The sequence below is a fragment of the Myodes glareolus genome, chromosome 7 (assembly GCF_982192425.1).
Source record: "Myodes glareolus chromosome 7, mMyoGla1.1, whole genome shotgun sequence".
NCBI lineage: Eukaryota > Metazoa > Chordata > Mammalia > Rodentia > Cricetidae > Myodes > Myodes glareolus.
In genome coordinates, this window is record NC_142032.1 from 63241656 (window position 1) to 63269573 (window position 27918).

At 47.3% G+C, this 27918-nt stretch overlaps 2 protein-coding genes across 4 annotated transcripts; one reads left to right on the forward strand and one right to left on the reverse strand.

Moving 5' to 3' along the window:
* Positions 1 to 208: 208 nt before the first annotated feature.
* Sirt3 (sirtuin 3) lies at positions 209 to 21420 on the forward strand. Of its 3 annotated transcripts, none has more exons than XM_048458596.3 (7): positions 209 to 316; positions 3989 to 4180; positions 4256 to 4488; positions 5578 to 5678; positions 15917 to 16078; positions 19963 to 20172; positions 21037 to 21420. In XM_048458596.3, the coding sequence occupies exons 2-7, from the start codon at positions 4134 to 4136 to the stop codon at positions 21055 to 21057; spliced, it is 774 nt and encodes a 257-aa protein (XP_048314553.1). In that variant the 5' UTR covers positions 209 to 316; positions 3989 to 4133; the 3' UTR covers positions 21058 to 21420. The 3 variants fall into 3 exon arrangements, with proteins under 3 accessions (XP_048314553.1, XP_085549450.1, XP_048314551.1); XM_085693324.2 differs by having other exon boundaries at positions 214 to 316; positions 3997 to 4180; XM_048458594.3 differs by lacking the exon at positions 15917 to 16078 and having other exon boundaries at positions 214 to 316; positions 3997 to 4180.
* Positions 20341 to 27909, reverse strand: Ric8a (RIC8 guanine nucleotide exchange factor A). The gene is made up of 10 exons (XM_048458593.3): positions 27636 to 27909; positions 27302 to 27349; positions 26623 to 27213; positions 26224 to 26315; positions 25593 to 25743; positions 24108 to 24203; positions 23864 to 24008; positions 23641 to 23785; positions 23137 to 23256; positions 20341 to 22781 (listed from the first exon to the last, which is right to left on the reverse strand). Exons 1-10 carry the CDS (start codon positions 27717 to 27719, stop codon positions 22661 to 22663), a joined length of 1593 nt encoding a protein of 530 aa, XP_048314550.3. The 5' UTR covers positions 27720 to 27909; the 3' UTR covers positions 20341 to 22660.
* Between the last annotated feature and the right edge of the window lie 9 nt (positions 27910 to 27918).

The following is a 27918-nucleotide window of genomic DNA, read 5'->3' on the forward strand; positions in this document are numbered from 1 at the left end:
GGTAAACCGAGGAAGCCTCCGAGTTTGGCTTCCCAACCAATAAGCCAGAGTCCCATAGCGCGGGAAGCTGCCCGCACGGGACCGGGTTACGATGCGTCGAGCTGGGCTGGGCCCAGTGTGCGGGAGAGGCGGAGTGCTGGTGCTGGGGGCGGGACTGGGCGCGAGGGGGCGGGGATAAGGGTGTCGAGCGGGGCTTAGCGCACGGGGGCGGGGATTCGGAAGACACTTGACCCTCTAGGAGCCGTCTCCCTGCTGAGCATCATGGCGCTGAGCGGTCGACTGGCTTTGGCCGCGCTCAGACTGTGGGGCCCCGGAGGTGAGCGACGGCAGAGAAGCCACCGGGTCCCGCAGATAGGCAGTCGGAGGTGTTTTAGGGGCGAGCAGCTGAAAGCTATTACGGTCATGAGAACCTGGCAGGTGCGCTCTTCCACAAGGCTCGACTGATCGGCCTCACCTGTCACTCATCTCTTTAAAGATTTTTTTTTATGCAGCTATTTCCATTACAGCACGGTCTTTGAATTGTTTTGTGGAAGTTCATTGTATGGGTGTCTCATACTTCATGTCACTGTTTCCTTATCGAAATAGTTTCTAAGCTCGAATTATTACAAATAAGTTGTGTTGAATAACCTTGTTTGCACCCCGTTTTGAGGATGGATTCCCAATAGACTGCCTTGTGTAAAGTTCAATGGTTTGTGTTGTTTGGAGACTGGGTTTCCTAGTTCGTACTGACTTCCAGCTGGCTGTGTGAAGGACGATGACCTTGAACTCCCCAGCCTCCACTTTCCACCTCCAACTGCTGAGATTACAGTCACATGCCGCCACATCCAGTTGTTGTTTATGTTTTAATTGACCCCCATAAAGGTTGTGAGGTTAAAATTTCACTAACAGTCATACTGTCTGCAAAATAGTAACATGTTTTGTAAAGTTCTGGAAATGATCTATGACGGGCATATTTTCAGTTTCGAACGGGTGAATTTATTTAGAGAAAGAAATCATCACATGGATATTCAAAAATATCCAACAGAAATCTACCGAGGAAGCTCCTTTAAGGTAGCCCGGTGGAGCTCCCAGCCAAGAGAGTCGCGGGCCGAACAGAGTGACCCCTTTGGTGAGGTTTTTCAGTAAAGGAACAAATAGCAGCACAGAGAGATAATATCAAATTGGGATACTTGCTATATCCAACAAAAACGACAAAGGAAGTTGTGGTAGGCATCTGGAGTTCAGGCGCTTTTACTTGCTGGAGTAAATAGCAGGAACTTTTGTTGAAAATGGTCACCTGCCAGGTGATCTCTGAGGCACAGTGCTTTCACTCCTGGCTTGTTTTGCTCTTTGCTTTCCTTCCCATCACACAGTTAGGGGAGCCAGCCCCATTCAGACCTTGGACTTTGAGACAAACATGGGTCTGAAATGGGGGTTATCAACCCTGCCTCCAAAACCAGCTTCTCAGTGAGCTCAAACAACACACAATTTACCAGTGTGATGGACATGTTTGGATTTTGTGTGTGTGTGTGTGTGTGTGTGTGTGTGTGTGTGTGTGCTGGGGATCAAACTTAGGCCTTGCACTTCTCTGGCAGGCTAAGCTAGCACTGTCCTTCCAGCTTCCCAGTCTAGAGTCCTTAATTTTTAGGGCCGACAGTTGTTAGCAAAGAAATCTAAGTGCCCAATAATGGATAAATATTTGGGTAGACAATGGTCTATCCCCTTGTTGTGTGGAAGACTTTACTAAAGAGGTGTGCAATCAGGCTACGGCTACAGAGCTTTTTCTCTGCAGCGGACTTTTGGGTGCTGAGGATGGAGCAGGGATCAGGAAAGACACTCAGATTCATAGAGGCATTTCTAATAACTGATCATCTGTCATCAGCCCGACCCGGGAACCCTGGGGATGTCTGTGAGGAGGAGCGCCTTCACAGAACATTTCTTCTGCTCTTGATTTTAGGTGTTGGGACTCTTAGGTGACTTCATCCTTTTGTCTCTTTGCGGTGTCTCGGGCATCACTCAGTGCCTGCCTCTGGGTCTCTTTATCCCAGGGGTTTCCCTTATCATGTAGATGTAACTTTAACTTACACCTTCAGTAGATATTAAGTAGATATTGCCAGTGACTTGCAAACAGTTTTGTACAGGTGACTAAGAAATGTTCTTCATGTGCCCTGACATGGATGGCTGCCAGTTGCCAGGCACTCAGCAATGGTCACAACCTTTTTCTTAACCCTTTTGTATTCTCATATGGTTTGCATTTAAGAAGCGTTCAGACAAGTTAGTGAGTTCTTGGTGCTGTGTGAGATGGGGTATTTGATGGGAGGGAGGTGGTTTTGGAGCCAGAACTTTCTTTCTCTCATTCTTCATTCCTTGGTAAAGTGCTTTTATAGCCTCCTCTGATACAGCAGGACCTTAGGAGCATTGGCCCATCTCTGCAGTGTGGCCTTTCTCCTGTTGTTTTTTCTTGCTGTTGTCCTATATTCTCTGGTGAGAGGTTTATTAATATAGGTTCCTCCAAATCAGACTAAGAATTAGGAATGGGGATGTCATTCCGAGATAAAGCTCTTGCCTCTTCACCCCCAGCACGATAAAAACAATCCCAAAACCAGCAACAAGACTCCTTGCTTTGAACTTTGTCGGCCGAGGCTCCTGGTGATGGAGAATTACTGCGGCTTGCTAGTGGCACACAAGTCCCAGAATAACTGAACACTGACTGTGTGGATAGGGCAGCTGTGTACTGCAGGTCATAGAAGGGAGAGCTAGTTCCAGGAAAGTCAGGGAAACCTTGTCTCAAAAAACAAACAAACAAACAAACAGAAAAAAAAAAGAGGCAAAGTCAGGAAGGAGGGAGGATACTGTGGTGTAGGAGAGAGAAGACTGTGCTGAATGAGAGGGGCCAGGTTGCAATAAGCAAGAGACAGATAATAAATACATAAATAAATAGAATAAATAGAATGAAATTAAAAAGGCAGGAGTTCTGGGAGAAAAAGAATGAGTGCTCAGAAACAAAGATTCTGCTGAATGCCTTATTACAGATTCTCTGCAACAGCAAGAGGCTACTCAGTATAGTGCTCAGATAAACCAGTGGACCATCAGTCAAACGAAAGCAGTTTCAGACTCCAGGGAGGACTCTCACACGTCTGCCTGAGGAGGTGACAGATATTTGGGCACAGAAGGCTCAATCTGTCACTTGGCACTGATCCTGATGACTCCTCTGATGAGATCGGATCATACCTGGGAGGGGGGGTTCACATTGAATGCCTATCCTGTTGACACAGTAAAGCTCTTGCTTTAAAGGGAATAAGGCATAGTTTATTCTGAGCCCAGTAGGAGAGGCCATACCCTGGAATCACGGACTCAGGTTACTCCAAGTAAAATCAATCTAGAAGGAGTTCTATAAGCTTTCAGTCATAGACCATAAGACAGTCAGAAATTCATGTATTTACCGAGTACATTGGTGGGAACATCAAGTAGGTGGACTACAGCTAAGCAGTAAATCTCTGCTGTAGGCTTCAGATCCTATCTAATGACATCTGTAGCCCCTGGTTGGTGGAAGCTTGTGTTCTTCGAAGTCAATACATTCCAAAGGTCTTGCATCATAATCCAAAGTATGTTAGATACCCTACCCAAGGGTCTAAAGATAACCCAAGGCAGGTTTAGCTCTAAATCTGTAACATTCCAGCTCTAGGGTTCTAACGCATCAGTCAGCCTGCAGAATTGTCCCTGCTGTGGCCATTCCAGAGTACCCCTGCTCACACCTCTGATGATGGGGCTGTGGCAGTGCTTCCCTGATGCATACAGTGTCTGTAAACCCTAAATAAATCTTAATTTCTGATACGAGACAGCTTTCTGCTTTAGTTGGTAGTTATGCATGTCGAGAAAGTGATTATCTGGATGACACTCGAGAGAAGTGCGTGTCCACCTTTGGTGGTGGAAAGAGCACAGGGCACTCGCTCTTGCTGACCTTGGGCTGACTGCCACCTGCTGCCTGTCTTTGTGCTTCTGCTGTCAGTATTACAGGTGGGAGAAGGCCCATAGCCCTCTCTGTGGGAGCCTCCAGCGTCTTCGGATGTGGGGGCAGCAGTGAGAAGGCGAAGCTCTCTCTGCAGGATGTGGCTGAGCTGCTTCGGACCAGAGCCTGCAGGAGGGTCGTGGTCATGGTGGGAGCTGGTATCAGCACACCAAGTGGCATCCCAGACTTCAGGTAAGGCACGGTTCCCTCTGATGTCATTCCTCACTCTGTTCTGCAGGGCTCAGCCTTCCCCTTCTGTCTCTACAGATCCCCAGGGAGTGGCCTGTACAACAACCTGCAGCAGTATAACATCCCATACCCAGAGGCCATTTTTGAACTTGACTATTTCTTTCACAATCCCAAGCCGTTTTTCACACTGGCCAAGGAGCTATACCCTGGGCACTATAAGCCTAATGTCACCCACTACTTCCTTCGACTGCTTCACGACAAGGAGCTGCTTCTACGCCTCTACACACAGAACATCGATGGGCTTGAGAGAGGTGAGCCACTTGCTCCTTGCATGTCTGTGCCTGCTTCTAAGGAGGACTGTCTGTGCTAGTGTCTGTGTGTCATCCCTGGGACGTTACCAGGCAGCTGCTATGCCTGTGCCACTTCTGTGTTTGAGGCCACAACTGAACCCCCTCTGTAGGCCTGTCTCCCACACACCTTCTGGGGTTTGAGTTTCGGATGGAGCTAAAGTTCATATTATTTTGAATCTGGTGTGGATCTATCTCTCTTCCCCCTCCTGCTCTCCCCTCTTCTTCCCTTTTTCTTTTCCTCTCTGACTCCCTCTCTCCCATGTGTCCTTTCTCTCAGTTTCCATTACTGACACATGGCCAGGCCTTGTTCTCTGTCCTCTTTTACCCTCCGATTGTTTTCAGGCAGATCCTTCACATCACAATGTTCATATAGAAACAGTGTCTAAATATCTCTGGATATCCCTGGAAGGTACAGCCTTGTTAAGCATAGCTCTGGTAGCGTTTTATGAAGAACCACCAGCATTTCCGTTGTCCTGGTCAGTCAGACATGTTTTGGTTCTGCTTCACTCAGTGACAGCAGCAGTGAGGGAGAATTTGCTGGTGCTTCCTCAAGGTGCACTCTGCATCCATAACAGTAGTCAGTGACATGAGGGGGTGCTGTGGTCTGAAGAAAGGCAGCCCCCTACTCCAGGGACAGGATTCTTCTAAGGAAGAATCTACAGCTCAGAAGCACAGAGACAGTAGTGGCTGCCCCATCAAGGCTACCTTATCCCCCAAACAGGACAGGTTTGGGGGGAAAGTAGGAATCCCCTAGCTGTGGGTTTCAGCACTGCAGTTACCAAACAGCAGCAATGAACTTCATGAGAAAACTTTGGTTGTTGAGAAGGTTCTGCTATTGCCCATGCTGGCCTCATGTTGGCCTCCTTGAATTTCCTATCACAGACAGTCTTAGCCTCAGTTCTTCAGCCTCAGCCAGGATTCCAGGCATGAGCCACCACACCTGACTGAGAGGTCATTTTCTGTCCACTTATCAGCCACACAGCTGTTTTGTTCTGTTGTTCTTGCATAGCCTTCACGGGGCTGCACGCTGAGCTTTGGTTTGCATTTCAGTGTCTGGTATCCCTGCCTCAAAGCTGGTTGAAGCTCATGGGACCTTTGCATCAGCTACGTGCACAGTCTGTCGAAGGTCTTTCCCGGGGGAGGACATCAGGGTGAGTTACCTGGTCTCTGCCTTCTGCAGTCCTAGGGGGTGGAGGTCTATAATAGTGGTATTTTATTATTGTTTATTTGTTTGTTTTTGAAGCAGGATACTCACAGTGGTCTGAAACTTACCAAATTGTCTAGGCTGGCTGGCCAGGAAACCCTAGGGATCCACTTTTCTCTGCCTCTCCAGTGTGGGATTACTAGTATATGTCACCATGCCTGGCTTTTGTTTGTTTGTTTGTTTTGAGACAGGGTCTCACTATTTAGAGAAGGCTGGCCTGGAATTCATAGATATCCACCTGCTTTTGTTGGAATTAAGAATGTGCTAAACCATGCTTGACTCCTTTATTTTTAAAAAATAATACATACTTATAAAAGAACTGAGGCTGGAGGCTATAGGGAGATGGCTGGGTGGATAAAGTGGCAGCCATGTAAGTGCTGGGCAGGTGTGGCAGCCCACCTAGAATCTCGGGTTCCTAGTACAAGCTGATAGCTAGCTTAGCTCTGCTAAACCCAAAGGCCTGCGTTTGGATTCCCAACGCCCATGTAAAAGTTTGACTTCATAGTACCACATGTCTGTAACCCTGGCTTGAGTGGGTAGAGACAGGTGTATCTGTGGAGCTCATTGGCCAACCAGCTAGCCTAACTAGTGAGCTGCAAATGGTGAGACCCTATCTCAAAACATAAGGTAGAGCCAAGCCGTGGTGGCGCACGTCTTTAATTCCAGCACTTGAGACAGAGGCAGGTAGTTCTCTATGAGTTCAAGGCCAGCCTGGTCTACATTATTGAACTTCAGGATAGCCAGGACTAGATAGACCTGTTTCAAAACACACATGGCACACATATGGAGAGTGACTGAAGAAGGTGCTCAGCGTCCACCTCTGTCTTCCACAGGCATGTGTACATGTGTGGGTACATATCCGCAGTACTATTCTGTAAGGTCCAGAGAATCACCTACAGTCGCTGTGCTTTCTGTTTCAAGCAAGTGAGTTTGTTAAGCATATAGCAAGCAAAAGGGAAAGAACAAGCGGCACGTACATGGGTAGGTAGAAGTGGCAGACAGATAGTAAAGCTTTAGGCCAAAAGGTGGCTTAGCTTAAGTTGTCTGCCACCAGGCCTGATAATTTGAGTTTGAAATGATTATTGTTTCTTTCCTTGATCCCTTCCTCTGTCTCTCCCCTCCTTTCTTCATTCTTCCATTCCTGTCTAGGACATCAGTTTGGAAGTTGTTATAGTTTAAAGCAAATGCTCTCTCACACATGTCAAACATTTGCATGTTTGAGCACCCAGCCTGCAGTTAGTGCTGATGTAGAGCCTTTGTGGTATGAGACCTGACTGACAGAAGTAGGTCACTTGGGTGGCCCTATACCAGCTTCAGGTTCTGGCCTTTGCTTTCAGCTTCCAGGTTGGCCATAATATGAAAAGCTGCAGCCATACATTCCCATCTTCACAAATGGAGCCTGTCTTAGGTAGGGTGTCTACTGCTGTGAAGAGACACAGTAACCATGACAACTCTTATAAAAGAAAACCTTTAATTGGGACTGGCTTACAGTTCAGAGGTTTTGTCCATCATCATCATGGTGGGATATTGATGGTGTGCAGGCAGACATGGTGCTGGAGAAGAAGCCAAGAGTTCACATCTGTATCTCTAAGCAGCAGAAAGAGATTGAGACACAGTAGGCCTGGTTTGAGTTTCTGAGACCTCAAAGCCCACCGCCAGTGACACACTTCCTCCAACAATGTCACATCTACTCCAGCAAAGCCACACTTCCCAGTAGTGTCAGTCTCTCTTAATCTATGGGACCATTTTCAAATGTCCACAGAGCTAATCCTGGCACCATGATGGGCTGAAATCCCTCTCCAGCTGTGAGTCACAATAATATTTCATCACTTAAGTTGCTTCTGCCAGGCATTGGTCATGGTTCTGAGAAGAGTGCTGTGACCAAAGCTAGATAATCTCTTTGTGTCCTTTTAGCAATAACTAACATATACGTACTTTTTTGTTCACATTTCAAATATTTTTCCTAGCTGATTATAGTGTATACTTGTAATTGCAGAATTCAAGGGCTAGATGGTGGGGGATCGTGAGCTTAGGGCTAACTTAGACTACGTAGTAAAACTCTCTAAAAAAAAAAAAACCTCATAAAGATCTAAGATGTTTCTTGTAGTAAGATACAGCACAAAAGTCATTATTCATATCATTTTAAAATATTTATTTTATATATGTATACGTGTGCCTGAGTGCGTATGTATGCACCACGTGGTAGAAGTCAGAAGGCATTGGATGCCCTGAGACTGAAGCTACAGATACTTGTGAGCTGCCATGCTGTTTCTGGGAATTGAACCTAGGTCTTCTGCAAGAGCAACAAGTGTGCTTAACCACTGAGCCATTGCTTCAGTCCCCATTTTCATAATTTTTAAGTGTAGTTCCAAGGTATTAAGTATATCCTTAATGTTCTGCAGCCAGCACTGCCATTCATTTCCAGAACAATCTTTATCATACCAATCAGAAACGCCATAACTATTAAATACCAGCTTCCCCTGAGCCTGTGGTACTGTTCTTCTATTGTCACCTATGCACTGCATCACAGAGTCATTCAGTACCTGCCCTTTTGTGACTGGCTAGTTTCAGAGTGTAATGTCTTCAGATTTCACCATCCTGTAGTGTGTGTCTGACTTTCCGTCCTTTCTAAAGTTTGATGATATTCCACTCTGCAGCTGGCCGTGCTTTACACTTGTGTTCCTTTGTTGGTGTCTACTTGGTTTGTTGCTACCCTTTGGTTATTGAGAGTGTGGATGTGGGTGTGCAGATATCTCTCTGTGGTCCTGATCTCAGTTCTTCCCATTGTATTCCTAGGTATGAAATTGTATCCTATGGGAAACCTAACTTAATTGCGGTATTATTGAGCTTTTTCACAGAGGCTGCACCAGTTACATCCCTGCCTGTTGCCTCCTGCACTGCTTTTCCTCCGCGGACATTGTCTGCTCTGCACAGAACTTTGCAGCTTTGGTGCTGGCAGGGTGTTCTTCATTTGGTTGGTTATGCTTTTGGCATTTATCATAGCTTTTTTGTGTTTTTTTCCTAAGGGGTTAAATGTTTTAGCTCTTACATTTATGAATTTGATCCATTTTGAATTAATGTTTGTGTATAATATAATAACATTTGTATATAATATATTATTTATATACACATGGTTCCAACTTGTCAGATAAGATAAAAGTCAATCCAGTTTGTCACAAAGAATTACGTTTATTGGAGTTTATTAATATTGTGGTCTCAGAGACAATTCAGGAAGTTGAGAATGTGCCGTGATGATGACTGTTCATGGCTTAATCTCAGGGGTTTATTTGGATTGTGACTGGTGTGCAGGGTAGAACCGTCTCATGAGGAAGCCGTGGTTTGGAAGAGTTCATGAGGTCTGCATTTGCTGGTGAGTGCAAGCTGTCTCAGTCTAAGCTTCGTCTCCATGCATGCCTGACACCTGGCTTTGCAAAGCCACACATTCCACTTGAGGGCTCACAATCAGTGCTGTTCACCTGTGACTTTCTTCCTTGACAGAATTCTTGCTTTTCCTTGTGACTATCCCCCTTTTCAGCACTTAAAATGTTTTATTCTTATTTATTTTGTGCATTTGGGTGTTTTGCCCACGTGCCCGTCTGTGCCCTTTGTGTGTGCATGGTGCACAGGAGCCTAGAAAAGGGTGTTACAGACAGTTGTGAGCAACCACGTGGGTGCTGGGAATTGAAACAAGGTCCTTGAGCAGTCAGTGCTTTTAGCTTCTCTGTCTCTCCAGCTTCCCTTGTGAACTCTCCCCTCAAGCCCTTTTGTGACAGGGTCTCACTTTGTTGCCCTGGCTGATTTGGAACTTGTCAGGATGGACTTGAACTTAGAGATCCACTTTCATCTGCCTCCTAAATTCTGAGATTAAAAGTATGTATTTCCCGACCCAGCTACCATAGTGGATGAAACTATACTTTCCTCCACACAGTAGGCTTGATATCATTTTCAAAAAATATTGATTATGTACGTAAGGATTCGTTTGGGGGCTGTCTTTTCTGTTCTATTGATCTATATGCCTTTTTTTAAAAAATGCCAATATCACATTGCTTTGGTTACTGTAGCTTATAGCAAGTTTTGAAATCAGGAAATATGAATCAAAATTCTTTATTTAATATATATGTATATGTGTGTGTGTGTATGTGTTTGTATGTATGTATGTATAGATGTGTACCATGTGTGTGCCTGGTGCCCACAGAGATCAGAAGAGGACCTTGGATCCCCTGGAACTAGAGTTACAGATGGTTGTGAGCCACCTCTGCAAGAACAACAAGTGCTCTCAAGCAATAGGCCATTTCTCCAGCCCATGAAATAGGAATTTTAACATGTTTTAGAACAGTCATGTCAGCTTTCTGTCACTGCATGGAATATCTGAGACAATAAACTTAGAAAAGGTTATCTTGGATCTCAGTTTCAGAGATTCTGGTCCATGTATTGGGCCTGGGGCAAGATGGCAAATCATGATGTGAGAATGTTAGGTACAAAACTGCTTATCCCATGGTTAGGAAGGAAAAGAAAAAAGGAAGAGGAGGAGTCCACTATCCCTGTGAGGGCGTATTCCCAATGGAGGGGCTCTGGCCAGCCTGAGCATGTGAGGCATGGTGCTAGCAGACCTTGCCCTTTGCATTCCATCTGCCTTGAAAACAAAATAGATTAGATTCCTAAAGCTGGCCACCAAGGTCTGTTCCCCTATTTCACCACTTCTTCCCCCTGAGGCTGATTACTAAGGTGTAGCACGATTTCCAGTTGGTCTTAATAATAAAAACCCAGAGTCAGATATTAGGGTGTGAGAACTGAAAGATCAGAGAAGCAGAGCAGCAGCCACTAGTTCTTACCTCTACAAAATCCTCAGAACCGAGCAGGCAAGATCCTGTCTCTGTGAATCCTCAGACTGAATGCGCTGCACTCCTGTCCCCTCCTACCTTATATTTCTCTGTCTGCCCAGCCTTATCCCTTCCTGTCTCCACCTCCCTTGTGCTGGGAGTCATGTGACTCCCAAATACTGGGATTAAAGGTGTGAGCCACCACTACCTGGCTCTGTTTCTCTTTGAGAGTGGATCAATCTAGTGTAGCCCAGGGTGGCCTTGAACTCACAGGGATCTGTCTTCTGCCTCCTGAGTGCTGGGATTAAAGGTGTGTGCCACCACTGCCTGGTCTTTATGGCTAACTAATGGCTTGCTCCATAGTCTTCTCTTCAGGCAAGCTTTGGTAGATGACAAACAAAAATCACCACACCAAGATCCAGCTATCAAAGTATTCAGGTCCCTTTTGACTGCCCTAATTAACATGCCCCATCAAAACAGAACACCTCATCCTTACATGTGGTTCCCCCTTTATCTTTATAAACTGCCATTTGCTTGTGGGCTGTGTCTGTCTCCTCTCTATCCAGAGGCAGTCCTTTGTCCCTCTGGGACAAATATCCCTTCCTCCCTACCTTGTTCCCTTCCTCTTCACCCTCATTCTCAGTCTCTTGTCTTTGTCTCTTATTCCCTGCCTTTTGTCCTTCTGGGCAAATAAATATCCTTTGTGCTGAGAACTTGGTCTTGGGGTGTCTTGTACCGAATACTGGTCCCTTCCCATATGACCTGAGACTCTAGCTAGACCTACCATCTACAGGCTCTACCTTCTCTCAGTAGCCCCATGGACTGGGGATTAAGTCCTCGACACATAGCCTTTGGAGGTAAGTTTTTAAATCAACTTTATTTTTTAGAGCTTTAGTAAAATTAAGTAGAAAGTACAGTTAGCGTACATCTGTATTCTATTGCACATGACAGCTTCCATCACTGTCAACATTAAAGCAAAGTCACCTTGCAGCTGATGAACCCACACTGACGACATTCTTCCCAGAATCCACTGTAACCTTAGTGTGGTATATTCTATGGGTTTGGATAAATGTGTAGAGACAAGTGTCCATCAGTATGGTGTCATGTACAGTACTGTCAGTCTCCTTAAGTTCCTCTGTGTTCTGCTTATCCTTCATCCACTCCAACCCCTAGCAATTCTGATCTTACTTTCTTACCATTCTCTTTTCTAGTCTAGAGTGTCATGATGTTGGGATCTCATAGTGTGCAGCCTTTCGTACTGACTTCTTTCACTTACCAGTGTGTATTTGTTCCTTCCATGTATTTTCCTGGCCTGGCAGCTGACTTATTTGTTCTGAATAATGTGCAATTTGTCTAGATATACCATGGTTTATCCATTCTGCTAGCAATATGAATGTTTTATTTCAAGGATATGGATCACTTTATACAGGTTTTGTGTAGACAGACATTTTCAGGTTCTTTGGGTAAATATCAAGAATTTTTTTTGTTTTTCTTTTAAACTTTCTTTCTTTCTTTTTTGAGACAGGGTTTCTTTGTGTAACAGCTCTGACTGTCCTGGAACTCACTTTGTAGATCAGGTTGGCCTCGAACTCACTGAAATTCACCTGCCTTGCCTCGAGATCCACCTGCCTTGCCTCCAAGTGCTGGGATTAAAAGCATGTGCCACCGCTGCCCAGCAAGAAACAATTTTTGGATTTGAATCATAGTAGCAGTGTGTTTTGTAAGAAGCACAAAACTAAGGCTACATATAACTTAGTGGTGTATGTAGTGGGTGTAACTTAGAGAGCTGAACTAGCTCATGTGTGGCCCTGGGTTCCGTTCCCAACGTCACACAGACACACACACCACCCAACTGTCCAAGTGGCTATGATACTGCGCATTCCAAACAGCAGTCAAGAACTTCTACTGCTCCAGTATCTTTTGTTATCTGTGTTCAGGATCTGGGTTAGGTATCTATTCAGGTATGCAGCTGCCATGTGGGTGCTGGAAATTAAACCCAGGTCTCTGGAAGGGCAGCCAGTGTTCTTAACCACTGAGCCATCTCTCCAGCCCCCAAACTTAATTTTTATTGTTGAGCTGTAGTCAGATTTTTCTTTGGGCTACTAGCTTGCAAATTAATGACACAGAGACTTATTATGAAAGCCTGGGCTTAGCTTAGTCTTGTTTTCAACTGTCTCTTGTAACTTAAATTAATCCATTTCTATTCTGCATTCTGTCATGTACCACCCATCCTGCTTCCTCTGTACCTCCTTGAAGCTCTCTCAGGAGCCTAGATTCTTCCTCCTCCTTTCTCTCTCTGCCTGAAAGTCCCAGTTGTTGGCCGTTCAGGTTTTTATTACACCAATCACAGCGATAAACCTTCACACAGTGTGCAAATGTCCCACAACACTGAGCTTAAAGAGTTCATTGTACATCCTGGTCTACAGAGTGAGTTCCAGGACAGCCAGTGCGGTTACACAGAGAAACCCTGTCTTGAAAAACAAAAAACCAAAACAAAGCAAACAAAGAGTTTACTATAAGAGCTAGCAGGGTGACTCAACAGGTATATTATTTACAAAGAATTCACTATAGAGCTAGCAGGACGGCTCAGCAGGTATATTATTATTATAGAGCTAGCGGGACGGCTCAGCAGGTGTATTACTATATATATTATTATTACAGAACTAGCAGGGTGGTTCAGCAGGTGTATTATAATATATATTATTATTATAGAGCTAGCAGAATGGCTCAGCAGGTGTATTACTATATATATTATTATTATGGAGCTAGCAGGATGGCTCAGCAGGTGTATTATTATTTTCTTTTCTTTTGCTGTAACAAAACACTGTGACCAAGGCAAGGCAATTTCAAAAAAGAATTTGTTTTTGATTATGGTTTCAGAGGGATAAGAGTCCATCATGGTGGGGACACATGGCAGCAAGCAGCAGACATGGCTGCAGGAATAGGAAGCTCAGAACTCACATCTTCAAACTCAAGCAGGAAACAGAGAGAGCAAAGTGGAAGTAGGGCGAGGATACGGCTCTCAGAGCCTATGCACGCTGACATACTTCCTCCAGCCAGCCTGCACCTCCTAAATGACCCCAAAGAGCACTGCCAGCTAGCGACCAGGTGTTCAGATGTCCTATGGGGGTCATTGCTTATTCAAAGTACCACAACAGGTGAAGGTGTTTGCTGCCAAATTTGAGTTTGCTGACAATTTGAGTTCGATTCTTGGGGCTCACATGCTGAGGGAGAGAACCATTTCCTACAGGTTGCCCTAGTCTTACCTGCCAACTGGCACATGGGTACCCTGGCCCAAAAATAATTAAAAATGTAGTGAAAGAGTTCTTTATATATTTTAGTTACTAGTTCATTATTTTCTGTTAATATTTTCCCCAGTCCGTGGCTTTTCTCTCATTCTTTCTACAGTGCCTTTCTCAGACTAGAAGCTCTTAATGTTGGTATTACACCATCCCCTCTTCCTTTCATGGGGTTACTTTGGTGTTGAATCTAAAAATTCATTGTCATACTAGAGATCATCTAGGTTTCCTCCTATGTCATCTTCTAGTTTTTCTCTTTATATGTAGGTCTCTGATCCACTTTAATTTTTTATGAAGCATGTAAGTCTGTTGCATGTGAATATGTGTTCCAGTACATGTGTTGAAAAGGCCCTTTTGGGGGGCTGGAGAGATGGCTCAGCAGTTAAGAGCACTGGCTCCTCTTCCAGAGGACCTGGGTTCAAGTCTCAGCACCCACATGGCAGCTCATCACTGTCTGTAACTCCAGCTCCAGAGGTTTCGATGCACATAAAATAAAAATAAACAATTTTTTTTTAAAAAAGGAAAGGGGGCTGGAGAGATGGCTCAGCAGTTAAGAGCACCAACTGCTCTTCCAGATGTCCTCAGTTCAATTCCCAGCAACCATATGATGGCTCACAACCATCTGTAATGAGATCTGGTGCCCTCTTCTGGCCTGCAGGAATATATGCAAGCAGGACACTATAATAAATAAATAAATTAAAAAAAAAAAGAAAGAAAGAAAATATCCATTTTCTACTAAATTGCCTCTGCTTTTCAGTCAGACCAGTTGGTGAGGCTTGTATCAGTTTAGAGCTCTCTCTCTCTTCTCTTTCTGACCTCTTTATTCTCTCACCAGTTCAGCAGTCTTGATAGCTTGGCTTTAGAGTCTTTACATCTGGGAGGTCTTTGACTTCGCTTTCCTTCTTCCATGTTGTAGCAGCTATTCTGAATCCATTTGCTAATCGTGTTTTATGCCTAGTTTTCGGATGTTTCTCTCAAGAACTTGCAATTTCACTGTGCTGTGTTTCCGTATAGACCCCTTTTCTTTATTCTGCTTGAAATGCATTTATCATTGCAGGGTTAATCCCCAGCCATTCTCTCTTCAGACGTTCACCATCCAGCCCTGTTCCTCCCACTCTATGCACTACTCTAAGTAGACCAGTCTCCCACCTTCTCTCCGACAGTCATGGGCACTCTGCAGTGTCTGACATTGTTACTGCTTGTGTTGCATTCTGGGAGATTTCTTTTGATCTGTTTCAAACTCATCAACACATTGTTCTGTTACAGAGAATAAAGTCCTTTCATTTGCTTTTTACTTCTAGAAGTTCTGCTTGGTTATTCTTTTTTTACTCCATGGCATTAAAAGTTGTTATATTTTTAATAGATATTTCAAGCTACTCATTTCCTCCATTAATTTAAATACCATACAGTTTTATTGTCTGTAGCTGATAATCTCTGACATATTTTTGCAGTCATTTCTACTCATTCTTGCTGAGCTTATTCCACTACAATCTACTCAGTTAGCTGTAAAGATTTATTTTACAAGGATGTTGCTGTGCGCTTTGCCAGAAAGTGACACTTCCTTGTCTTCTGTTTGGCGTGAGACGTGGTTTAGATGTGGCTGTTAGTAATTGTCATCTACTTTACCTTATCCTGCACGGGGGCAGCCTTTGGCAGCTCTGATCACGCCTGACTATGCCAGCAGTGAGCTGACACTGACCCGAATGCCTTCTAGGGTGGAAGCAGAACCCTGGTCACTTGGGCTCAAACGGGCCCGGCTTATGCTGCCCTTCTCACTGTGTGGGGGATGCCCACAAACCCTGTCTGAGGACTGTGGTTCATCCCAGGTGGAGCCTACAAGAGAATTTGTGGGTAAAACTGGGTAATGTCTAGTATTTGATTTGAAATATTTTACAATACTGCCCCCCATCTTTTGAGGATTGTAAGAAACAGTTGACAAAAATTGCTAAAGCAACATGGGGTCCATTACACAGTTCAGATTTTGGACATGTTTAGAATTTCCTTGAGAAACTCTTGCCCTTTCCTCTTTTTAAAGTCACCTTGGTTCTTGCCCTCTGACTCCCCAGGCCGATGTGATGGCAGACAGGGTGCCCCGATGCTCTGTCTGTACTGGCGTTGTGAAACCTGACATTGTGTTCTTTGGGGAGCCGCTGCCTGCAAGGTTCTTACTACACGTGGCTGATTTCCCCATGGCAGATCTGCTACTCATTCTTGGGACCTCCCTGGAGGTTTGTTGAAAGGCACGTGGGGATGGGTGGGAGGGTAGAGGGCTTGGAGGGGGTAGGTCCTGGTTGATGGTGCTGCCTTTTCAGGTAAGCAGAGTCAATGATAGTGACATCTCAGGGTTTGGGAAGGTTAGCTATGAGGCAGGATGGAAGGGACTGATCCAGACCCAGAGCTGTCCTTTGGGATGGAGAACAGATGGCAGTCCCAACGTGACCTTTGGTGGAAGAAGGTTGGCTGCAGCATCATCAGTTTAGCTGGTAGGATGCAGTCGAAGGACCAGTTGGGGTCTGCATGTGGGTATGTGGCTCCTGGGAGATGACCACTGGAGGTGGACAACGGGTGATCTGCCTGAGTCTGAATGCTAGGAAATTTCCAAAAGGCCTAAAGAAGTAAGACCTGGGGTGGGGCCCAGCTGTATGTAGTCATTGGGGCAGAGGGGCCAAAAAGCGCTCTGTTCAGGAGACCAGATGTGCAAAGGCTTAGGGTTGTGTGAACCCTGCCTGTCCCTGCTACTGTGTGATGTGAGCCAGGCCAGTCCTGGTGCTTTAGACCGCTAAAGTGAGATTTAAAACTAAGGCACCATTAGGGGTGATGTGCACAGAGGAAACTATAAATGAACATTGTGATGGGGGCTGGGGAGGGCTTACATTGCAAATGTGGCGGCTGCTTTGTGTGAGCCTTGTCCATAAATCTCAATAAAGAGGCAAGGGTATCCACTTAAGTTTTGGCAGGGCACCCCATAGTGTCCAGCAATGAGGCCAGGGTCATGAGGATGATCAATAGGAAGTCTGGTGCCCTGACTCTACTTAAAAGACTCCTGTGGGCTGTGCTGTGATTGGCCCTTACTGGTGGGGTTGGATGGTGCTGGCAGGAAGTAGGTAAACCATCAGGGACCCAGAGCTGTAGGTGTAAAGGCGGAGAGCACTATGGCATGTGGGACATGGGCGAACTGAGCTGCCACAGGACTAGGATGTGCCCTGCTCCTGCTGGGTGGCACTGAGGAGAGCAGCGCAGACAAATACCTTGTATGTACTTGAGGTAACAAAAGGAGGATGTGGGAGGCAGAGTCAGGAGGGACCTGGGGAAGGAACTGGGCGAAAGGTGAGCAAGCGGAAGATTCCAGAGAGCTGTCAGATACAGGCCTGGAATAGAGGATAGGCTTGGGTGGGGTAGGGGACAATTAAGGGTCAGTGGGTGGGTCCTCTGGTCCGTGGTACTTAGGAGTGTATGGGCCCAGTCCTGCTGGTTATGACAGCGATCAGATAAGGACACTAAGACTACATCCTTATTCCTGAAGAAAAATGAAAATAGCCTTTTCCCTCTTGGTTGTCAAAGTACCATATTGCATTTTTCTTTGAGACAGGGTCTCTCTACATAGCTCTAGTTGTCTTGGAACTCACTATGTAGACAAGGCTGGCCTTGAATTCAAGAGATTCACCTGCCTCAGCCCACAGAGTGCTGGGATTAAAGGTGTGCGCCACCACCACCTGGCCAACCATATGCTGCTTTTAAAAAGACTCATTTATAACAACATAGTTAAAATGAGGAATCTTTACTTCTTTTAAACCTTATTTTTTTATTCTATGTATGTGGGTGTTTTATCTGTATGTATTTCTGGTGCCTGTGGAGACAAGAAGAGGGCATGATTCCCAGGAACTGGAGTTAGAGCTAGTTGTGAGCTGCCATGTGGGTGCTGGGATTTAAACCCCAATCCTCTGGGAAAGCAGCCAGTGCTCTTAACCTCTGAGCCACCTTTCCAGCCCCAAGAATTAGCTCTAAGCCCAGTAGCTATTAATATTCTGGCCTGTTCTCTTTTTTGAGTTCTTTTCTTGGAGACAGTTGGCCAGAGGCTGAACACTGTTATGTGGATGGTGTGTACACCCGTCTGGAACAGCCTTGCTGGTGTCCTGTGCCTTTGAGTGTGAGGCCCAGCCAGGAGGAGAGGGTTGACAGATCTGCAGTGTCCTGGATTCCATGGGTATGGAAACAATAGTAACATGCTAGATTCTGGAGTACCCAGGATCTCCACTGGGTCTTATAATGTAGCTATAAAACCATTTGATCTTTTTAAAAATCTAAAACATCCAGAATTCTGAAACATTTCCAGTCATAAGGGTTGTAGGACAAGGAATTATGGACCTATAAGAAAAACTCTGTAGGCAGTTATTTATTGATGGATAGTAGAGACAAATAGTATTTTTGTATAGTCTGCCTGTGGTGGCTGTCCTTGTTTGTTTACACCATGCAGGGACTTCTGCGGGACAGATACTGATAGTGTATCAGGGACCATTTCCCCGTATTTCCACCAATATCAAAAGGACATGTTTTACTTTTCTGCCAGTGTGAAGTTAGAAATAGGTTTGAGGGATGCTGATGGGGCTTAGTGGCTTACTTGCCCAGCATGTACAAAACCCGGGTTAGTTCCCCACCATGTGGTGTGAAACTTGTATGTGACAGTGCTCCGGTCACTTTCTCACCTCAGTTATGTCTAAGACATCTTTTCCTATACCCTTACCTATAAACTCTTAATATTTGTTTATGTGCATGCCAGAGGACAATTTGTGCGAGTCATTTCTCTCCTTCCACCATCTGGGTCCTGGGGATCTAACTCAGGTTGTCAGGTTTGGCGGTAAGCTCCTTACTCGTTGAGCTATTAAGGCCTTCACTTATTTTTTCTTCAAGAATTGTTTTTTTCTAAACCAATTATCATAAAGTTCACTTTCAGAAGATCAATCTTTTGGAGCAGTTTCACTTTTCTAACATCTATCATCTTTAAGATTTATTTATTATTATGTATACAGCATTCTTCCTGCATATATGCCTGCAGGCAGGAAGTAGGCACCAGACCTCATTACAGATGGTTGGGAGCCACCGTGTGGTTGCTGGGAATTGAACTCAGGACCTCTGGAAGAGCAGCCAGTGCTCTTAACCTCTGAGCCATCTCTCTGGCCCCCTCTTCAAGAATTGTTATTGAGACTTTTTGGCCTGTCTTGCTAATTTAATTTTTTTTTTTGTTTATGAGTGTTGACTTGTATATATATGTACACCCTGTGCCTGGTACCCAAGTACAGGGTACCCTGGAACTGGAGTTACAGACAGCTGTGAACTGCCATGTGGGTTTTAGGAACCAAACCCAAGTCCTCTGCAAGAGCAGCAAATGCTCTTAACTGCTGAGCTATCTTTCTAGTCCCTTATTTTGCTTTTTTGAGCTAAGGGTCTTATGTAGCCCTGTGTGACCTTAAACTTGCTGTGTAGCTGAGGATGACCCTAAGCAGCTGACCCTACCTCTGACTGCTGGGATTACAGGTGCACCACTACTATACCTGTTCAACAACTGTTTTGTTTACATTTAAATCCATAATATATTTGAAACTTCTTTAGTAAAAGGTGAAAACTGACCTTTTTCCTCTCAAGAGCCAGGCACAGCCCTTAATCAACACATTTCCTATGCTCTAACTCTTGGTGCAGACATATGATGGCAGCATTGCTCTTTAGGAAAGTGAGGGGCCCAGGAGGTGGGACAGTAGAATGTTAAGGGGTGCTTGCTCTTCTATGCCAGGCAAGTCTAGGAGAGGCTCAGAGCAGGGCCCGGGCCGAGTGGACAGAGCAGGTGAAGAAGGAGGATGACTGAAGGCGGAGCACGTAGACTGGGAGGAAGGACAGCTGTGGGGGAGAAGTCAGGGTTCGTGCATGACGAGCAGAAGAGAGGCAGGTGTAGATGGGAAGAAGTCACCCAGACCAGGGGCAGGAACCTTTAGAAACAAAGTGGCAAGCTCTTGAGTCACATTGTCTGCCTTGTCTTCTGCCCCAAGGTACCAGTGGCTGTGAAGCCCAATGTCCTGTTGGTACATGGACACGCTGCCCTTCACTTTGGGTTGTCTTTCAGGTGGAGCCTTTTGCTAGCTTGTCTGAAGCAGTACAGAAGTCAGTGCCCCGACTGCTCATCAATCGAGACTTGGTGGGTCCCTTTGCTTGGAGTCCTCGCAGCAAGGATGTGGCCCAGCTGGGCGATGTGGTTGAGGGGGTAGAAAGGCTGGTGGACCTCCTGGGCTGGACACAAGAGCTGCAGGACCTCATCCAGCGGGAAACTGGAAAGGTAAACGCTCTGGGCACAGTCCAAGAGTGCGCGTCCTCTTCTGGGCACTGACTTCAGTGCATTGCGGGCATTAGGAGGATGGTCCTCCTACATACTTGCTTCCTACCCCACAACTCACTGGGACATCTTTCTGTGGCCTAGGGGAGGGAGATGGCTGAGAAGCTGACATTTCTCGGCACTCTGCACGGGACAGAGCTAACCAGGCATGATTTATTAATCAGTGTCATTATTCATTACAGCCATTGGGAATAGGAAGCCAGAGAACACTATGCTTTTGAGACTTTACAGTATCTGTGACTCAGAAAACGATTTCCTATGAGAATTATGTTATATTGTTTATTTTCTACAGTGGTACGCTAGCATTCAACCCCAACTCTATGATTATAGACAGGAGCATGGCCCAGAGGGTTCCACCACAATATATCTTAACTGATGTTCTGTTGTTGCTAAGATAGAATCTTAAGGAAATTCCAGCCCCTTATCTGTCTTGTGGCTCTGGGCCATGGCCAGCAGTCTCACCTTCACTGGCAAAAGCTCCCAGCCTCTCGTGCTTAGTCTGGGCTCTTAATGAAATGGAACAAAGAAAAGCAAGGACGAGCCTTGGCATTTACTGCTTCCACAGATGAGCTATGACTACCAGTATTATTTTTATCTTTTTGTTTCAAAGTTTGGCTCTTAGGGCTGAATGTACGCTGGTGCCATTCTTGGAAAACAGTCTTTATTTAGCCACCCATGTTGTGCTAGGCCTTCTGGGATCCTTTTTCTTGTTCACTTTAAAGTATTTTGCTTGACTTCAATGACTGATCCAGGTCTGGGATCCAGCCTGAATGTGTGTGAAATTAACTGCCCTCCTGTCTGTTCCAGCTGGATGGACAGGACAGATAAAACTGTTGTCACCTGCGGGAAAGTCACACAGGAGGTCCTCTCCAGGGAGACATGCCTGAAAACAGCTCGGACAGGCTTACAAATCCGGGCCAAACCACGTGTGACTTGGGTAACAGTCTTCTGAGGCTGCCTTCATCACACTGCAAAGGAGCTCCATGTGTCCCACCACTGCCGAAGCCTGTAATGCAGAGTGCGCCTTTCTGGCAGTGGTCCTTATAGTTATCAGGAGGGCAGCACAGCATGCCCATCCATCGCCAGACCAGGGATATACTAGGGTAATCTAGCATGCCCGTCTCTACAGAGGCATCTTTAACAACAACAACAAAAAATCATTTCTTGCATGAAATAAATTTTAGTATAAAACTTGGCATCCTTTCATTTGTGTCTTCAGGACAGTAAGCGTTAACATATTTCAGGTAATGTGGGTGTCCTCCTCTTGGGTGACAAGACTGAACTGAGCCTCTGTCCTTTGTCTCACCCTGGTATTAACACAGGCTCCTTTTCTACAGTCCCTCAGGCATCCCATCTGCCCAGCCCTTGCTAAGCCACTTTCCGCCATCCACCCAGGCTTCTCCAGCAACGGTGCTATAACCAATGGCAGCCATTACTCTGGGAGATCCCATGTGTCTCTTATTTTTCCTGTCCTACATGCAGCTATGATTAAGCACAGCTGCTTCCTCCTTGGCTCTTACCCAGAGGCATATAGTGTTGGCTGTTTCCCAGGCAGAAGTACCTCCTGTTACTGCACCCATTCTGACCAGGGCTGACAGGCAGACCAACAGCAGATTCCAGGGAACGGGGCCGCCTATCTTTGTTCTCCAATAACAGCAGATGTGCAATGATCTAGGAAATCTTAAATTCTAAATAGAATGGAATTAGTTTCTGTTTGATATCCTTTCACCTGGCTACTTCACAGATGTCCAGCCTTGTCCCAGACTCTCTTAGTCTGTGTCTCAGAAATCTCAGATTTTACCTCGCCTTACAACCCTTGCCTTCAACAATCACTAAACCAGTGCTTATGACTGACTGAGCTCTCACAGCCAGTGAGGCTCAGGTATGTGAACAATGCAGCGGTGGTTGGACCAGGACCAAGAACCTAGAAGAGGCCACTGGTCCTGTGCTCAGTGGGGCCACAAGTAGGAGCTGTGATGCTCTGTGTGTTTCCTGGCACACTTAAACAGTTCCAGTAGACTCTTCCATGTGTGAAACACAGCATATGCTCCACACATGGGCCCTGGGCTGGCATGCCAGCCCAGACATGCCTACACAATGTACACCTCCTAAGTCACCACCCTCATACATGCATGTTCATTTATGTGCCAAGGCAGCTCTGACCATGTCTGCAGCCATGGCATATGCTTGGCAAACGTCAAAGAAACAACTTCACTTGTAGAAATTAAGGGTGGCTTCCCAGTCTTCACAGAGAGTAAGACTACCATAGTCCTAAACACAAGAAACTGGACCAAAGGCAGATCATGGATAGTGTGGGGAGTAAAGAGAAAGGCTCCCCTGCTGGAGAGGAGTGTGGCTTCTCTAGGCAGCACCCCAAGGACACGTCTGGAAGCAGCACCAGGTCAGAAGGGGAGCAAAACCGCTGCCATCTTCAGTCAGGGTCTGAGTCGGGATCTGAGGACAGCTGCCCCTCCATAGTCTCACACATCGCATCTTGCAGAGAAGTGAGGTGACCCCGGGGACTCATCCCCATGGGTTGGATGACTCTGTGCCTGCAGGGAAAGCACAGTGGCTAGGGAGACCTAGTGTGCAGGGCAGGAGTCTTGCTCATTCTTGGCTACTACTTGGACTAGGTTAACTTAATCAGGCCCAGATCCTAACTGCCACCTAATTAGTCTTGAGATGTCAGGCAGTCCTTTGCATTTCTGTCCTCATTTTCATCATCTATAAACAGGACTTAATGCTAACTGTAGCCTCTTTTCTGGAGAGTTACCTCCAGGGCAAGCTATCTCAAAGTCTAATGCAGCCTCACTAGGATCCTAATCTCTGCTAAGCCAGTCTCCCTGGGCTCAGAAAACAGAATCGTTCCCATGTCTCCTAGCTACAAGTCTTCCTCACAACACATACCTGGAGAGTTTGTCGAACATGTTCACTAGCTTCATGGCCTCATGTTCCTTCTGCTCCTCTGTCATGCCTTCCATAGGATTGGGCGGCTTCTCTTCCACTCTTCCGGTCACAGGGTTGATGCTGCTTCCCAGGAATGGTGCGTGGGAAATGGGTTAGTGACGCTATAGGGAAAGTGGGGCTATGTGGGGCAGGAGGTCTCCATCTTCACGCTTAGGGCTGGGTTAGCCAGAACCCACCTTCCTGGTTTTGGTGGTGGTGAGACTTCAGAAGGGAGATTCCCCCACCTCCCAACCCCCGAACACCAGCAGACAACTCTTGCCCAGGACCTTCTGGTTCCCAGAGAGCCCACTTATTGGGCCTTGGTACATTCAGTATGAACATGAGTGCCTGATTTTAGGTCTTACCTATTCCTCAGCCTGTCCTGTGTTCTACTGGTTCTGGTTGGGGGCAAGGATAAGGGAATGGGGCTATGGAGGAACCCAAGTGTATATTAGGGGCACACACCTGGCCTTGGCCTCCCGGTACTCCTCTGTGTCGGTGTCCTCATCCTCTGAGTACTGGCCCTCGGGCCGGCCCCCAGCCATGAGGCCCCTGGCAGCTAGGAGACCGGCAGCATTCCCATAGCCTGTGTACTTGATGAATCGGGGCACTGAAGACCAGGGCAGAGGTCAATGTGTGAATATGGCTGAGGCAGGGAAGGCCTGGGGCGTGGGCTCCCCCAACTCACCACTCTCCGAGCATAAGACAAAGAGGAACTCAGCAGCTACCCTCTTCACATCTGTATCCAGGTGAGTCATGAGACGGACAAGCTTGTTTCGAAGTAGGTCCCCCACCTCAGGCCGCGTCTTCACATCTCTCAGAGGGGGCAGGACCTAGGGAGGCAGCTCTTCTGAGTGTTGGCTTGGAGCTGCCAGGGACCTATCAAGAGGATCTAACCCATGTTCCCCAGTTCCATCTCCTTTTCCAAGTACCTGAGCCTTCAGGAACTTCCTGGCAGGACGGTGCATGCGGGCACATTCCGTCAACACGCTCAGCACGGGTGCCACACACTCCTTCAGCCTGTGGGTCTGCAGAAGGGCTTTTGTCACTGTGACATGCCCCCCATGTAAGATGGGGGCACACTGCACCTTCAACAAATGGTTCTGGCAGTAAACTCTCAAGAGACCATGCTGTAGCAAGTCAGCTAAGGGCCAAAGGTAGCGGTGCACATTTATTAGCTTAAGAAAGTATGGAAACACTAAACCAGTCATGGTGGCACAAGTCTGTAATACCAGAACTTGGGAGGCAGGAAGATGAGACGTTTAGGGTCATCCTTGGCTACATAGGGTGTACAAAACCCTAAAGAAGAAAAAGGAATGGGAATAGGACTGACTTCTGGAAATGACTGAAAAGCTGTGACTCGGGTCAAACAACTCACTTCTTTAAGACTAAGTGCTACAACTATAAACCAGGGCCATGAACAAAACAAAGAGCATCTGAAGCCGTCTGCACACCTCAGGTACACACTGCCCTCAAGAAACAGCAAAAACAAACAACAGAATCCCTATTCAAAGTGCCTCATGGACAGCAAGCAGTGTACCCATTCCTTCCCTGCCTTCCCATTATCTCCCTGGAGCCCAAATCCAGCAGTTACAGCAATAGGGGCAGGCAGTTACAGCTAGTATGTTCAGCACCAGCTCCTTTGGCCTCACCCAGCTCATAGGTACTAAGTGCTTTATGGCTCCTCAGAGATCTAATGAACCTCTCTATGGCTTTCCTCTGAGCTCCACAAGGATAGGCTAGATTCCCAGCTCTCTCAATATCCCAAAGGGTCAGGTAACCTTTGGTTATGTCTTCTTAGGATACAGAGGGACAGCTGGGGGAAAGGGGTGGGGTGGGGTGTCAGTCACTCTAATCCCTGCACTTGGGGGGCAGAGACAGGCTGATCTCTGAGTTCGAGGTCAGCCTAACCTACAGAGTGAGTTCCAGGACAGCCAGGGCTACTACACAAAGAAACCTGTATCTGTCTTGAAAAACCAAAATAAATAATAATAATAATAATAATAATAATAATAATAATAATAATCCCAAAACATCCAGAAGGACAACTGATGCTGTCATCTATGGCTGCCCATGTAAGGGAGCATTCGGAGTCTGAGGGTCACAAGCAGGAACCAAAGGCTCCTGAGAATCACTTAACAGAGAACCACATAGACCGTAAAGATAACATTCACCTTGACAGACCCTGAGAAACCTGCTTTTCTTTGGTAATCAGCAGTGAGGTTCACACATATGCTGTATCCACAAGTCTCTGAGAGGGTCTCACCGAGCGGCTCCCATCTGGTGAGGCCACAGAGCACAGAGGAACGGTCCAAGTTGGACCATCAGGCTGACCTCCACTTGCCAGTGGTGCAGAAACAGTAGCCACAACTGGGGCCAAAGCCCGTGGGTGTCCACACAGCGGGTCCTCCACCTACCTGGTGCAGACGCTTCTCAAGGAAGGCAAGAAGGGCACTGATCACTTCCATGTTGACTCCCATGAACTCTAAGGATCCTTCGTGTAGCTCCAGGGCGAGAAGGACATCCAGACATTTAAGGGGCAAGTTCCCCAGGAGGTTCACTGTGTGGCTGGGGACAGACAGACACCTTGACAGAGTAACTCTTTAGCACAGATGTAACCCCTGGCTCCTCTCCTGGGGCACACAGGATATAGGGGACTGAAGGACAGCACTGAGGACTAGAGGCAAGGGTAGGTGGTACCCCACGCAAGTTTGGTAGGGGAGACGGTAGACACTCCTCAACCTGTCCCAAATGGTCTGAACTGAGATACCAGGCAATCTCTGGAAACCAAGGTCAGCTGAGGTACGTACTGGTCACCACCAGCAGGAACAGGAGATCACATTGCCTTATAATACCATGGCCACCATTGCCTCCACCTTAGCTCAGAGCTCCTGGGGCTCTGTGGAAACACACTGTTGTCCCAGTCCCCTGACAAAGTGATACTCTACGGGGTGACCTGGTGCTTCTGATTCACAGCTAGGGTTGAGGACTGCTGTACCCATGCCTAAGCACTCCCCTCACCGTGACACAGTAAGGCCTGCCCCTCACCCATGGAACTCCTCTGTGCGGTCTCCAGCAGCAGCGACCATCACACAGTGCCGCAGAAGGGTCCCCAGGTACCGGTAAAGAGCAGCGTCTTCCTAACCAAAGGCAGAAAGTGGCTCTTGTAAGAAGGGGTCCCTGTTCCTGTGCTCCAGGGTCACATAGAGCTGATCACTAGGCTCTGTCTAAAGCACACTCGGTGACTCTGGCTACTTGAAGCCTTGTGGAGAACACGTCCCCAGCCGGTGCACAACACAGCTCAGAAACCTTCCTTGAATTCCCGGCCTAGACTAGCCTATTGTCCTTGCCATACCTGACACCCTGGAACTTGAGACACGAAGGAAGCAAAAGCACAAAATGTCCCAGCTGCGCAGAGTCCCACCATGACTTTAGGCTACAGCTTACCTCATCCACCTCCCTCTTGACAGAGTCAAAGGTGATGTTAAAGAGCACTTTGAGGATCTCCATGGCCCGCTCTGTCTCCTGGGCCGGAAGTACCACCGGGGGCTTTTCTGTGGGGGCCACCCCCAGGGTCAGTTCCAGCGCATCCGTCAGCAGGCGCACGCCATCCAGCTCCTGAAATAGTTGCTGGCGCACATCAGTGCGAAGGGCTGTTAGCAGGAAGAGGAGCCTCAAGTCAAAGAACTGGACTTCGTGGGGATAGCTCCTTTTGCGGTAGAGTCCCACGCGCTCGGCTAGCCTCACCACCAGGCGAGCCTCTGCGGCTAGCATCTGTGCTGTCGGACTGCTGAGCACGAGATTGCACAGGCATTTGAGAGCCTCGAGGAGGACATCCATGTCTGGGGGCTGTGGGATGGGCTCCTCTGAGATGGTGATGTCAGCATAGCAGGCTAGAGCGTGTAGGCTCTGGCGGCTGGCAAATGAGTCCAGGCAGCTGCGGTCTCGGGACAGGATTCGAATAGCCTGCAGCCAGGTGACACGGTGTGATGGTGACAAGCCCTGCTCCAGGACGGAGACCAGGAGCTTTGCGAGTCTCTGTGGGGAGGGACAGAAATGGTTCCACCAGGCCCTCTTCTTGGGGCAGCTCATGCCCGCCCTCGGAGCCCCATGGGCCAACACCTACCTTCCTGTCCTCCTGTTGGGCATCATCGAAGGTGAAGCTCTGGGAGTGCTGCAGGGAGATCCAGTGCTTAGGTCTACATGCAGCAGGTAGGACCTGCGCTCAGAGCAGCCGGTCTGCTGCTACCTCTGAGGCAGCAGCCATCGCTCTGGACGTAAGGCAAGGCCCATCCTCGCCTCCCAAACAACTGCCCCGCCACTGAAACACCCGAGGCCCAGCCCGCGACCCATCGCCGTGCTCCCTGCCACGCTCGCGCGCACACCCCAGCCCCGTTGCGCGCACACCGCTGCTTCCTCTCTCCATGAAATTTCCTCGGCCGCTGCCGGGTGCCTCTCACCTCCCGGTTGAACGACTGCAGAGCTTCAGTCATTGCGTCTTCCTCTCCCGTCTCCAAGGCATCCGCAACTGCCCGGGGCTCCATGGCCCCTGGCACCGGGTGCTGGAAAGCTTGGCCCGGGAAGACGCAATCGGCCAAACCCAGGGGCTCCGCCCAGGTCCGGAAGTCCAGCGTCCACGCGTGAGGGATGCCGGGAGCGCCGCCGAGCCGAAAGGGTGTGTGCGGACGTGGGGCGGGTCCCGGGCTGAAGGTGGAGCCCACCTGGCCGCCGTGGCCGAGCAGG